Source organism: Erpetoichthys calabaricus, chromosome 4, assembly GCF_900747795.2.
Source record: "Erpetoichthys calabaricus chromosome 4, fErpCal1.3, whole genome shotgun sequence".
NCBI lineage: Eukaryota > Metazoa > Chordata > Cladistia > Polypteriformes > Polypteridae > Erpetoichthys > Erpetoichthys calabaricus.
This window is the reverse complement of record NC_041397.2, coordinates 189,083,346-189,098,568: the sequence shown is the minus strand read 5'-3', so window position 1 is coordinate 189,098,568 and position 15,223 is coordinate 189,083,346. Positions and strand designations below refer to the sequence as shown.

General features: G+C 38.3%; 1 protein-coding gene across 1 annotated transcript in view; it reads left to right on the top strand.

The window, feature by feature from the left end:
• The window catches only part of grk1a (G protein-coupled receptor kinase 1 a), a 36,893-nt gene that overhangs the window by 7,625 nt on the left and 14,045 nt on the right, over window positions 1-15,223 (top strand). The window contains exons 2-5 of the mRNA XM_028801308.2: window positions 4,428-4,555; window positions 12,161-12,318; window positions 12,872-12,955; window positions 14,884-15,008. Of these exons, the coding sequence (XP_028657141.2) occupies window positions 4,428-4,555; window positions 12,161-12,318; window positions 12,872-12,955; window positions 14,884-15,008 (495 nt within the window). The remainder of the gene's footprint in view (window positions 1-4,427; window positions 4,556-12,160; window positions 12,319-12,871; window positions 12,956-14,883; window positions 15,009-15,223) is intronic.

Below are 15,223 nucleotides of genomic sequence, written 5' to 3'. Positions count from 1 at the left end.
CATAGTGGCATCTGGAAAGGCAAAAAAAAACTCACAGAAACCTCTGTTGGAGAAGTCTAGGAAAAAAAACAGCTACCCCATATAAAAGTGAGAATGGCTACAGAAGAAGAAGAAGAAGGATTCATACTGTTAGGTCCATAAATATTTGTACAGAGACAACTTTTTTCTCATTTTGGTTCTGTACATTACCACAATGAATTTTAAATGAAACAACTCAGATGCAGTTGAAGTGCAGACTTTCAGCTTTAATTCAGTGGGGTGAACAAAACGATTGCATAAAAATGTGAGGCAACTGAAGCATTTTTTTAATACAATCCCTTCATTTCAGGGGCTCAAAAGTAATTGGACAATTGACTCAAAGGCTATTTCATGGGCAGGTGTGGGCAAGTCCGTCGTTATGTCATTATCAATTAAGCAGATAAAATGCCTGGAGTTGATCTGAGGTGTGTTGCTTGCATGTGGAAGATTTTGCTGTGAACAGACAACATGCGGTCAAAGGAGCTCTCCATGCAGGTGAAAGAAGCCATCCTTAAGCTGCGAAAACAGAAAAAACCCATCCGAGAAATTGCTACAATATTACGAGTGGCAAAATCTACAGTTTGGTACATCCTGAAAAAGAAAGCAAGCACTGGTGAACTCAGCAACGCAAAAAGACCTGGACATCCACAGAAGACAACAGTGGTGGGTGATCGCAGAATCATTTCCATGGTGAAGAGAAACCCCTTCACAACAGCCAACCAAGTGAACAACACTCTCCAAGGGGGTAGGCGTATCGATATCCAAGTCTACCACAGAGAGAAGACTGCATGAAAGTAAATACAGAGGGTGCACTGCAAGGTGCAAGCCACTCATAAGCCTCAAGAATAGAAAGGCTAGATTGGACTTTGCTAAAGAACATCTACAAAAGCCAGCACAGTTCTGGAAAAACATTCTTTGGACAGATGAAACCAAGATCAACCTCTACCAGTGGCACTGGGACACTAGTGTTATTGATGATGTGACACAGGACAGAAGCAGCCGAATGAATTCTGAGGTGTTCAGAGACATACTGTCTGCTCAAATCCAGCTAAATGCAGTCAAATTGATTGGGCGGCGTTTCATGATACAGAGGGACAATGACCCAAAACATACAGCCAAAGCAACCCAGGAGTTTATTAAAGCAAAGAAGTGGAAAATTCTTGAATGGCCAAGTCAGCCACCTGATCTTAACCCAATTGAGCATGCATTTCACTTGTTGAAGACTAAACTTTGGACAGAAAGTCCCACAAACAAACAGCAACTGAAAGCCGCTGCAGTAAAGGCCTGGCAGAGCATTAAAAAGGAGCAAACCCAGCATCTGGTGATGTCCATGAGTTCAAGACTTCAGGCTGTCATTGCCAGCAAAGGGGTTTCAACCAAGCATTAGAAATGAACATTTTATTTCCAGTTATTTAATTTGTCCAATTACTTTTGAGCCCCTGAAATGAAGGGATTGTGTTAAATAAATGCTTCAGTTGCCTCACATTTTTATGCAATCATTTTGTTCACCCCACTGAATTAAAGCTGAAAGTCTGCACTTCAACTGCATCTGAGTTGTTTCATTTAAAATTCATTGTGGTAATGTACAGAACCAAAATGAGAAAAAAGTTGTCTCTGTCCAAATATTTATGGACCTAACTGTAAGTCAGAATGAAAACATTTTAAATAGCCTCAGAATGGTGGCATCACTTTCTGTGAATTCCTGTACTGATCAGGTGACAACTGGATTCATTGCCACGATAAACAATGTACAAAATAGATGTGACAAAAAACAAAAACAAAATGGCATCCTGGAATTGTGCAAAAATAATTAAAAAAATAGTCCCATTACTCAAGTAAATCTTAAATGAAAAAATAACCACATAAGACCAACGATTCCAAACCCAGCATGCTCTGGCAGGAAACAGCCAAGGTTAGAGTAATTTTTGAAAGTATTAGGACCACTAGGCCATATCTCATTTTCTTGCCTTTTCTCCTGGTTGAACCCTGACATTAAAGTGTAAACACCCAGAAACACCTGCTTACATGTGGTTGCCATTTCAGAGCAGGATTCTAGCAGTTCACTCCTGGGATTCCTGCTTTTAACTTTGTCAGTTCAGAAGACTAACACTGTCTCTGGTGAAGCCCCCATGGTGTATTATTTACAATATGAAATATCATTTGCAAGAAAGATTCTCACCCTGAAGTGCCTGCCTGCACAAGAAAAGGCAGCAGTGAGAGGAGTGTAATTGGAATTGGGAGATGTCCAGAGGAAAATGAACTAGGAGAGAAAAAAGTCTTGAAAGAACAGACTAAAGTTTGTATCTGAAAATCAAATACTTGAGATATCTATACCAAAAACACTAAAAAGAATCGTAGTCCAAATTCATGAGCAAAAATGTCATGAGTCAGAAAGTGCACAACGCTGACCTTTGTACCTTGACCTAGTGATGTCATGCACCACACACTTTCAGCTGATTCCACATAATAGAAAAGCCATAGAAACGATAGACACAAAGTATCTAAAACATGGTAGAAGGAGAATTCACTTTTAACATAAGTAAAAATGCACAGAAATAAAAATTAATGTAACAATTTCATCCCTTGACCTCTAATACCACCAAAACAATGTTTAAAATATTTTTAGACACCAAAGAACAACTGTGAAAAAATAAAAACAAAAGCAAGAACATGACAGTGACATTATTATCACAACATTTATTGGAGCCCACCATTTGGAGCTGGCCTGAGCTACGTTACCATCATAGAGTCTTATTTGTCCCTCCCTTGTTCAAATAATATTTTCTCCTCCTGTTATAAGAAATTATTTCAGGCAGGTTTCCTTATGTGAACGGTTTAAGCACTGTATATCAATATTTTGCCTTGAAAATTTAGTATTTGTTTTGTTTGTTTTTATTTTACATCAGCCTACAAATGTACAAAATATCTGTGTAACTATATTTATTTTAATGCATTTAGACATAAAGTATTTCAATTTATGTCTAAATGGAGTAAAAGTGTCTTTGAAAAACTATGGGTTCCATCAAATTTTTTTATACTTTATTTAAAGTTTAAACCTTAATTATCAATTGCAGCCTTTTGAACTTAAATAGAAAGTCTTTAGATATGATGTAGTAGATATCTGAGGAGTTTTGTCTGGTTGCTTTTTTTCTAATCCTAGGCAGCTCTGTGGCAAAGCTCCAGAGATTTTCAAGTTAGTAATTTTGTTCCTTTAAAAAATAGTGGTAGATTTTAATGCCACCATTATTTAAATAAAGATCCTTTATAATTTAAAAATTAAAAATTTCTGTAGGAGACTGAATGATGCAATTGATCAACTGCTCTTTTTATAGGGCACTGATATCACAATACATTTTATGCAATATTGTCATAAAATAAAATTCAAAAGTTTAAAATTAATGCAATCTGGGATTAAACTATATACTAATGTCATAAACATCCATCCATCCATCCATTTTCCAACCCGCTGAATCCGAACACAGGGTCACGGGGGTCTGCTGGAGCCAATCCCAGCCAACACAGGGCACAAGGCAGGAACCAATCCTGGACAGGGTGCCAACCCACCGCAGGACACACACAAACACACCCACACACCAAGCACACACTAGGGCCAATTTAGAATCGCCAATCCACCTAACCTGCATGTCTTTGGACTGTGGGAGGAAACCGGAGCGCCCGGAGGAAACCCATGCAGACACGGGGAGAACATGCAAACTCCACGCAGGGAGGACCCGGGAAGCGAACCCAGGTCCCCAGGTCTCCCAACTGCGAGGCAGCAGCGCTACCCACTGCGCCACCGTGCCGCCCCAATGTCATAAACATTTATGTTTAATATATTATTATATATATAATAATATATGTTTTAAAATAAGAATTTAAGCATGCAGCCTAAACAAGTATTCCTAGAAAATGACTACAGTTTAAATATGGTAAATATACATATTTCCCCTAGGGATTAATAAAGTATCTATCTATCTATCTATCTATCTATCTATCTATCTATCTATCTATCTATCTATCTAATATAGCTATACAGTACCCTGTTTTGCCCAGATTCATTTCAAAACATTATATTTCTGACAGCCATATGGATATATCTTTGAATATACACACGTGAAGATATTAAAGATGAACTTTCAAGAACATCATAATGTTGTACATCTAACATTTCATATTTAGCAATGATCAGGTCTCTGACTATGTCTGGAAAGGCCTATTTGTGTTGTAAAGTGTTGTTTTTTTAGTTATGTACTTTAATATACTGTATATACAGTATATATATATATATATATATATATATATATATATATATATATATATAAAGTAGTTTCAATTTCAGACTTGAGATTTTGCGTTCTCCTTCACAAGCATCAATATTCTTTGTTGTCTTTAATAATTGAATGTTACAGGGTGCCATGGTTGAGAAGCGAATCCTTGCCAGAGTCCACAGCCGTTTCATTGTCTCTTTGGCATATGCATTTCAAACCAAAACAGACCTCTGTCTAGTGATGACAATCATGAATGGAGGAGACCTAAGGTAAGGAATAAAAATTATAAACCACAGCAGGCACAATACTCTGTACTGTATATTGTCCTTTCTTTTTGCTCTACATAGAAATAACACAGTTGAGTGCTCTGATTTCAATTAAAAAACAATCAAAGGCATTCTAAAACAATCTTGGATGTTTAAGTTTGTGTTATAAAACAGTTAAAATCAACAAAAGCTAACTTTGATATATGGCTGTGTGATAGTATGTTATGTGGTTGTGTGATACTGCCATAGTGGCTAGGCTGATGATATCACAAAGTGAACTAAAAGAGTAAAGAGCAGTGGATAACACATAACTATGATTCACTTGAGGTGACAGCTCAAGTAACCAATGAGTGGTGAAATTTTGGGAACTGTGGTCCTTACGTGTAACGTGCCTTCCATGTCGACTTATTGTCAGTTGTTGACACTAAGAGGTAATACTGTGATGTACCCCCTTGCATCCAGACCAAATGCATTCCCATAGCTCTCATTTTTCAAAGATTTGACTTAGAATGCAAAACAAAAAACAATGTTTTGAGCACCAATTATTAAAACAATTGAGAAAATGTGATTCAACTAAAAAACTCTGCATTTTTTATGGACCTGCCTTTTTGAGTGTGATTTATTTAAAAATTTCTTTGTTTGCCCATGCTTTACTTAAAATTTCATTTAAAATTTTTATGTACTTATTTTTTATTGTAAAAAGATGTTCTTTGTATCATTTATCTGCTATAATTATTTAATGATTTATTGGTGTCTCCTCTTTAAGAGGTTAGGGCGGAGTGGTGGCTCTGAGGCTAAGGATCTGTGCTGGTATCCAGAAGGTTGCCGGTTCAAATCCCTGTCACTGCCAAAAGAGATCCTGCTCTGCTGGGCCCTTGAGCAAGGCCCTTAACCTTCAATTGTTCCAGGGGCGCTGTACAATGGCTGACCCTGCGCTCTGACCCCAAGGGGTATGTGAAAACTAACAAATTCCTAATACAAGAAATTGTATAAGGTGAAATAAAGAACAAAAAAAAATAAAAAATCCTCCACCTCCCGGTCATCAACCAGTGCCACCCAATTGCAAAATATTCTACTTGTAATGATCAGAAACTGGATCTGTCAGGCATTAGTAAAGTGACACTAGCAACACATGAATTTCAGTTGTCATGACCACACTAACATAAAGAACTTGAATCAGCCAGGCAAGATGAACACTGTCAGGCCATCCTAATGCTGGGCAGGCCTGACAACCAGAGGATGCAGTTGGTATTACTGAAGAGTAAACTTGGTGAGCACAAGCAATAAAGAGAAGTAATCTAAGACATAAAGGACATCATAAAGGACATCATACAACATAAAAATAATAAAGATACTGTTTAATCTGTTTTTGTAGTGGACCTAATGTTTAAATAAACACTTTGTCATTTTGAAAGCTTATTTCAAGCAAATGTAAACTTAATATTCAATACAAAAATAATCCTTAATATGAACTGGCATCTTCATTGCTCTCTTTCACATCTTGTTTTATGTCTTTTACAGTACATGCAGGCAAAAATAATATAAAATAAATGGCAAATTCACCAGTAGATGTCTCCTAAGTATTTCTAAAAACTGCCTGTAGTAAGCTTTCTTCCCTTTTTAGTGGAGCTGTTTTTCATGGGAACTCTGAGTTTTTCATTTAATGCTTACATCATCTCAGGGTAATAAAATATAGCATTATAAGTGTCCAGATTGTTGTCAATATACTGTACTTAAAATTGTCTGTCACTATGGTGTGAAATGGATTGCAGTGCACCATCAGTTTCTTTCATTTTATATTGTAATTGAAAACTGATTATGTGAGGTTGTTTATTATTTTACCAATTCACAAGTAGAATACAGATTGAAATTTCAAACAGTTGAATTCCTTTAGAATTCAACCCTGAAGGTTGCTGAGGGTTGTGTTGGTGTTACAGGTGTTCCCAGAAGGATGTGTTTCATCTCGTAGGGCACCGTGGATTTCACTGAGAGGAGTTGCAGCACATGGCAACTCTGGTCTGTACCGGGAACTGAGAAGGACAGCTATGATGGCTCTGAGGGCAAATAAAGAGGCGTTTGTTAGAGGAATCTATGAGCAAGTGACATACCATCTATGGTCTTGCGACCCACAACCTGCTTACAGAGGAATCGATGCATTACACACATCCAAAATCTGTTCCTTGGAGAGTCATAGTCAGGGTAGCTGATGGAACGGTCCTTACAGATGACACTGCAGTTGTGACCCACTGGGCTGGCTACTTTGAGCAGTTTTCAAAGCTGATCCTCCGGCTAGGACGTTAGATATCTCTGGGTCCATGGTTCTTGAGGCCGATCCTCCAATTAGCTGTGAACCACCCAATATCACTGAGATTGCATAGGTGGTAAACCAGCTGAGGGGAGGAAACGCTGCAGGGATCTGTGGTATCCGGGGTGAACTTCTCCAGGCTGGTGGTAAGACTGTCCTCCTGGCATTACAAGCAATCTTTGCTTCCATTTGGGAGACTGGCATCATCCCAACTGACTGGAAAACGTGACTTGTCATCCCTGTCTGGAAAGGGGAGGGTGATTGCCTGGATTGCAGCAACTACAGGGGGATAACACTGCTCTCAGTGCCGGGTAAGGTCCTTGTTGGGTCGTCCTCAATAGGATCCGTCATCACTTGCTCACCTACCAGTAACCGGAACAGTCTGGTTTTACGCCTAAGAAGTCTATCATCGATGGCATCCTAGCACTGAGGGTTCTCATGGAGCACAAATGCGAATATTGGCAGAGTTTTTTTTGCAGCCTTTGTCGATTTTCATAAAGTGTTAGACTCAGTTGATTGAGCTGCCCTGTGGGACATCCTGAGGGTTTGCGGAATCCCCTCAAGGTTGCTGGATATCACGGCCGGCCTGTACACTGGTACTGTAAGTGCTGGCAGAGTGGAGGCAGAACCTCTGCGTTTTTCCCAGTTGATTCTGGGGTTCATCAGGGGTGTGTTCTTGCTCCTACTCTGTTCAATGCTTGTATGGACTGGGTGTTGGGCAAGGTCATGGGGTCCAGCGGCTGTGGGGCATCTGTTGGTGAAGAAAGATTCACAGATCTCTACTTTGCTGACGATACTGTGATCTTCGCAGAGTCAATGGAGGCTCTGATCGGGCCATTCGCGAGACTGAGCGAGGAGTCTGAGTGTCTGGGCTTGTGAGTGTCCTGGATAAAAACCAAGATCCAGGCCTTTAATGACCTCTTGGGCACAGCCATCAGCAGTATGTCTGTTTGTGGAGAGAGTGTCAACCTTGTTGAGAGGTTTACTTACCTTGGCATTGACATTCATGTCTCTGGTGACTGTTCCTATGAAGTCAGTAGATGGATTGGGAGAGCATGGTGGGGTTATGAAGTCGCTGGAAAGGGATGTGTGGCGCTCCTGATATCTATGCTAAAGGACGAACGTCCAAGTCTTTAGAGTCCTGGTGCTTCCTGTCTTGCTATATGGTTGCGAGACATGGACACTATCCAGTGACCTGAGACGAAGACTGGACTCCTTTGGTACTGTGTCACTCCTGAAAATCCTTGGGTACCATTGTTTTGACTTTGTGTCAAATGAGCGGTTGCTCATGGAGTCCCGAATGAGGCACATTACCTGCACTGTGAGGGAGCGTCAATTATGACACTACAGCCATGTGGCATGTTTCCCCGAGGGTGATCCAGCTTGTAGGATCCTCATTGTTGGGGACCCGAGTGGTTGGACCAGACCAAGGGGTCGCCCACGTAACACCTGGCTGCAGCAGATACAGGGTCATTTCCGGAGGGTGGGACTGGACCACGTGTCTGCCTGGGGGTTTGCCAACTGGGATCCGAGCTGTTTTGTTGTGTAGTGGGTGTGGTAACGCACTGTACCAGTGCATGCTCCCCAACTTGACTTGACTTGACCTGAGTTCCTTTATGAAGAAGATATCTTTGCTAACAATTCTCATTCTGTGCACAGAAAAATGAGAGTTGGGATATGTTTTACAACGTCTTCCCATGTCATAGGAAGCTGGAATCTATCACAATAGAAAGACACAAATATGCCTAGGTTAAGGCATCATTTCTTTGGGAATTTGTTTGGTTTATTCTTTCATGTTTTTAAGTTTTAGATTTTGCTTCCTTAGGGTCTGAAGTTTGGCAAATGAATAATATTATCAGGTACATCAATAAAATTAATTGAACTCACTTTTGTTAAGGGAAAAAAATATTGAAAATATTTCATAGTTTCTTAAAACATCACAATGCAGGTTTAGCCTACTGAGTAAATATCTATCAATGTAAAGGAAATGTATAGAAAAATATGTAATAAAAAGTTATCACTCATGTCAAAAAGTAGACAGGATTTAAATGACACATTGTTGGCATTTTAACTTTTCACTAACTTGTAGCTTCTCCATTGTATATAACTCCCATTGGCATATTGGCAGATTATGTGAATTGTGTCCTGTGTGTAGACCAGGGGTGGGCAAAGTCAGTCCTGGAGGGCCACAGTGGCTACAGATTTTTGTTCCAACCCAGCTGCTTAATTATTAATTTAATTAAACCAAATAGTGCATGATAAATACACACAGGTATAAATGGAAACAAGCTAAATTGAGGACTGCTGGTTTCTTCTGTCATTTGAATCATATAGCTAATAAGGAGCAATTAAAAGCTGAGAATACAGCTGTTTAAGCCTAAAATAAGCAATAAAGGTTCAAAATCCTAACGAGTGACAAAGTAAAAATGAAGCAGAAGTGTTACTTGAACAATAAGGGCTACTTATTAAGCAATTTGGTTGGAACAAAAACCTGCAGCCACTGTGGCTCTCCAGGAACGACTTTGCCCACCCCTGGTGTAGACTGTCAGCCTTGTTTAGACATCAGAAGAGGCAGAATTACACTTTGACATTTCCTTTTTAACTTTCGGCACATTCATGCAAAGCTCTTCTAAAATACTGTAGATTTTTGATAATAAATAAACTAGGTGGCTTTGCCCCCTGCTCACTTCACTTGACAACCCCCAGGACTGCGCTACACACTAGCATCTTTGTGGTTCTGCCGCTCTCATATGGGAATGCAGATGTACAATTTAAACAGATTTTTATTTTCATGGGAATTGTTACATATGCATAATAGAACAATTTTACATTACAGTAAGTAATTAACCATAGTAAAAAATAGTACAATGTAATAATTTGAAAGTAAATTATGTTTCATGTTGCATTAGACTTATTCGTTGTGTTATACGATTTTGTTCGGTTTTGCTTTGAAATTAACATGCAAATACTTTTTAAACATATATTTTTACTGTAAAACTTCAGTAAAAACAATTTTTTAAATTAAATTTTCTTCAATATTGCATTGAATTTTGATTCTGTGCTTGGACTTTCATCGTGACAATGCAACGTATAACTGCCCGTGACTGAATTTTGTTTCTTTCTCTCTATTAAATAAAATGACTTTTTCGAATGTTTGGCTCTGAGATTTGTTAATTGTCTTTGCAAAAGCTATTCTAACGGGAAACTGTTAACATTTTAATATGAATGGCATATCAAGATCTCCTTTGTTGTGTAATGTTAATCGCGGAAGATTTACTACATTACCTTTCTGGATACATCCTTCTTTCTACAGTAATTCGTGATGTGGAAGACCAGACGGTATTAACGGTTGTAGATATTCTTTGGGATATTGTAAGTTGATGTTTTCATGTTCTGCACGATCACCACCAACTGTTTCAGCCTAGTCTATTGATATGCATTTAACCAATTTGCCGTGTAACTAATCGGTATTTTTGGCGTTAATGTGTTTGACTTCATCGTTTCTCTGTGCTAGGATTGCACATGTACTCATTTTTTCTGTTGATAACCCTTCGTGATGAAATTCTGCAATAGGATGTTGGACATAATACATCTTCTTTAATTGGGAACTTAAAGTGAGGAAAACGTTAACATTTATAAGAGCCGAGAGACCAGGAACTGTGTCAAAAGCATTCACACGAATGAGAGGTGAGAGGACCGTATGTGTGGTTGAATATGGTTGAGAGGAGGGTGTGATTTGAAAAAATCTCATGGCCAAAGTCTCATCTCGTGGGACTTGTTATTGCTAACAAGTGAAGTGCAAGTCAACTTCAGTATCAGAAAGCCTGGCACCAGGAGGGCAAAACACTAAAAATATGCCATTACTCTGGTCAAGACATCTGATGTTGCTGACTGTTTTGTCTAAAGGGTGACAGAGTCAAGAGAAGATTTATTTATATTTTTTAACCTTCCCTAATGAAAAGGCAATAATCATACAGTCAAGGCTTGCAATGCTCTTAGCACAGGTCTCTTGTTGGAGGCAGTACACCAAATTAAAAATGGCAAATAGTCTAGACATTATGGATTGGTTAGTTTAGTATTTAAGTCTCTGGTCCTAAAATTGTCCAGCAGACCTCACAAAATCATACCATACCCTAGCAAGACATAACGAGGCATTCAATTGCAGTTACACATTACACCGAATACAGCTGGCAATATAATGGATGCCATATCAAGGTGCTGTTATAAAAATGCTCAATTTTGGGATGGTTTTGTGATTTTTCATGAGATTGCTAAATTCTGAATTACAAATTGTTGAAACCTGAGTGACTGCTTGCTGTCATTGAGCTGTTTGCTTAGAACTGTATTAAAATAATGGTGTTCCTGCTCTTGTTGCATTAACGGTCTTCTAGGTAACTGATAGTGCCTCTGTCTATCCATCCATCCATCCATTATCCAACCCGCTATATCCTAACCACAGGGTCATGGGGGTCTGCTGGATCTAATCCCAGCCAACACAGGGCACAAGGCAGGAAACAAACCCAGGGCAGGGTGCCAGCCCACCACAGGGCACCCACACACACCCACTAGGGACAATTTTGAATCGCCAATGCACCTAACCTGCATGTCTTTGGACTGTGGGAGGAAGCAGGAGTACCCGGAGGAAACCCACGCAGACATGGGGAGAACATGCAAACTCCACGCAGGGAGGACCCCGGTAGTCTCCCAACTGAGAGACAGCAGTGCTACCCACTGCGCCACTGTGCCACCAACCTCTGTCTACTCTCCATTAATACCTAAGGCCAACACTAAAATTTTTTTTAAGTATACAAATTGTGTTTTGTGTAGACAGGAAGTAAAAGTCAAATGGCCTGATTTCCTTTATATACACCATCCATTCTTTTTTTCTCAACTATTTAGTTTTACTACCCCCCTTTAGTTTAGAATACTTCCAGCCAGGAATTAGAAATCTCATCAGTTTTCCACCATTGAGAGTCATTCCTTCCAAACACACCCCTAAAAATACCCCTTAGCAGTTGAATGCATATAATAACTTTAGACCAATCTGCTCCAAGGAGAAGAAGAAGAGTATTCTTAACTACTGCTCAAAAGCCACAGATTGTTATCTTAATTGCCAGTAAAATAATGTTTGCTTTTGAATCATGCTTATTTAAAAGAAAGGCTAAACAATAGTTGTGCAATTTCTTTAGAAGTGAACGTTTTTTATTAACTTCATATTAAAAAACTATTTGTAGTGAACATCCTATTTTTCTAAGCCTGTATTTTTCATAAACCCTTTCAGTTTTCTCCACTTTTTTCCTTAGATACCACATTTACAATGTCGATGAGAACAACCCTGGATTTGATGAACCTCGAACTTGTTTCTATACAGCCCAGATTGTCTGTGGGATGGAGCACCTTCATCAAAACCAAATAATTTACAGAGATCTTAAGCCAGAAAATGTACTCTTGGACAATGATGGTAATCTTCTCCACACATTCCAGTTCTTCTGTTCAACTGGCACGTTGTATTGCCTGTATAGTTTTGAACCTGATTCTGTCTAAGTAATACCTTAATCTGCTTAATCACCTGAATGGTGGGGATGTCAAAATGACAATGTGGCTAAAGCTGGAATCTGTCTAATGATCCCATTTCCATTATAATACTGTGGACATATGACAATCGTGCTGTTAAGTACTTTACTTAAGAAATACCAGAAGTTTAACAACATTTGAAGTGGGTTAAAGTGCAAATGGCACTGCAGCCTATACTGTATGTCAGTAGCTCCATGGAAACTCACGGTTGTTGAAATAAGAATGTCATTTCATATCATCAATCAAAGACCACTAACTAAGCAAGTCCTAATCTTATCTCTTCTACATTTCTAGTTCTTATGTATCTATCAAGGATTTTTTAAAGTTCCAACAAAGGGATTGGGTGCCTATTATTCTCCTTCTGATAAAGACAAAAACTTTTAACATGCTTTGACGTTACTGCCTTTATTTCACTGCATTAAGTGGTGTTTGTTTTGCAGGTAATGTACGTATTTCAGACCTTGGACTTGCAGTTGAATTGAAGGACAATCAAACAAAAATAAAAGGTTATGCTGGAACTCCAGGTACGGCGTTTTTCTTCTAGCCTGATTTTCAAATGGTTTTGTTCCACATAAGCTGAATAGTGTGTCCTCAAAGATGTATTGTTCAAGTGTCAAAGTATGGATAATATCCCTTTTTTGCTTTTCTGTTTTGCTTCATGTGGAATTTTGTCTTTGTTTAAAGTCTTTGTTTCTTACTGTATCATTACATTATTTTGTTACACTAGTGGTCATGCAAAATTGGTAACTTTCATTGCATTCATTAAAAATCTTCAAATGGTCCTTAAAGATTATGGGAGGAGGTGACTCTGTGACGTCTTCAATGAACTACCAGAAGGGAAATATAAATTGTAAACTGACAATAATTTGCCATTAAATGGTCTAATACACAGGATGTGACAGAGGTGGGGTGTGACTGTCACTGACTGTGACCTTAAAACAAAAGAGTACAACACTTAAGAAGGACCTGTAGCTTATAAAAATAATACACCTTAAACAAAAATGTCAGTTGCTTGCCTAAAAACAAGAAACCAACTAGATTAGCATTTTTTTTTAATTCTGTATATTTTATTTTTGAAAGACAGGGCATTACAATGGTATGTTTCACAATCAAACAAATAATAACAACATAACATATACAACCATTTATTTCAAAATGAGTAAACAATGTGAAAACAAAATAAAAATAGAAATACAAAGAAAAAAAACAAAACAAGATTCAACCTCCACCTAAGAGAAAGAGAAAAAGAAGAGGACACAAGCAAAAAAAAACCCCAAAAACCTTTTAAATATAATAGAACAATAAATCACATAACAGAGTCAATCATAGGCCCTGCATGCTTAAAATAAAATGAATGAATTCTTGCCATGTTTTAAATAATTTTTGGACATATCCTATAGAACGTTGCATACCCACTGAGTTATAGAAGATGGGTTGAGATTCTTGACAAAGGTAAGTCTGCGTGTTAGTAGTGTGGTATAGATTATTATAATTTGATTTCTTCCTTTACACTTTAAATGGCCAATAAGCCATCACAGGGCCCACTCACAATAGCAAACCTACAGAGAGACATTATAGAATCACCAGTCAACCTGACAAGGCCGTCTTTGGGCATGTGGGAGGAACATCAGAGTAACTATAAGAAAACCCACACAGACTCAGACAGAAGGAGTAAAATGAACAAAGACAACAATGAGTGGAAATACAGGCCCAGGACAGCGGGTTCATGAGGCTGAATTGCTAACCTCTACATCCTGTACTATCAGGTGGTAACTTCTTGAAGGTCAGACTTGGAGTTGTAGGACAGTAATGCAATATTCTCCTTTGTTTTAAAGGTCAGCACTTTTAGTCACTAGGCCACCTTGCTCGACTCCTTTCATGGTAAACTAGCAACTGCCAATGGTGCTAAAGATACATTATTATCAACACAACATGGTATAAAAATATTGATTTAATTAATGTTTTAAAAAAAATGGGCTATTTAAATATAGTGCATGCTGAACAAATTAGGGAGAATGTGGCTTAAAGCTGGAGAGAAAGTAACATTCTCCAAGGATTATTTACAGTTCTCTCAGAATTCCATTGGTATTACCAACTTATATAATAGTCATGTTGACTTTACACTTTACTTCATTTTAATGATTTCAATACAATACCAAATTTAGCTTTTTTTAAATCCGGCAGGAATGTATTGTTTCAAGTGTGCATTAGTCTGTTACAAATGTGTTGTTAGACCAGTCTTGAAAAAAATCTTTCTATTCCTTTCTGCCAGCTAGTTTGAGAGCTTCCAAAATTAATCAGTCTTTAAAAAATGGCATTACAAATACAGCATCAGAAAGATTGTCAATAGATCAAAATCATATTAAGTTTACATGAAAACAATTAGTGGTTTGGAGCCACTGGCAATGCATCAATGTCTCGGAGTACTGCAAGTTGCTTTTTGAATTGGCAGGCTTCATGGCACCTGAACTGCTAAAGGGTGAAGAATATGACTACTCTGTGGACTACTTCACACTCGGGGTGACACTGTATGAAATGACTGCAGCCAAAGGCCCGTTCCGATCAAGGGGAGAGAAGGTAAGAGCATCCTTCCTGCGTTATTCTTTTCTAACATTTCACATATAGATGATTCTCTTTAAATTGATATTGTCAAGTCAGTACAACTCTGCAATTTTCCCTGTTAACCCAGACTGCTGTCAGATTCATTTCTTTCTTTCAAAGTGCTAATGGACTGAAGTTATTGACTTTATTGATATTTTCTCCACCATGAGCGTGTCTCACTATTGATAATT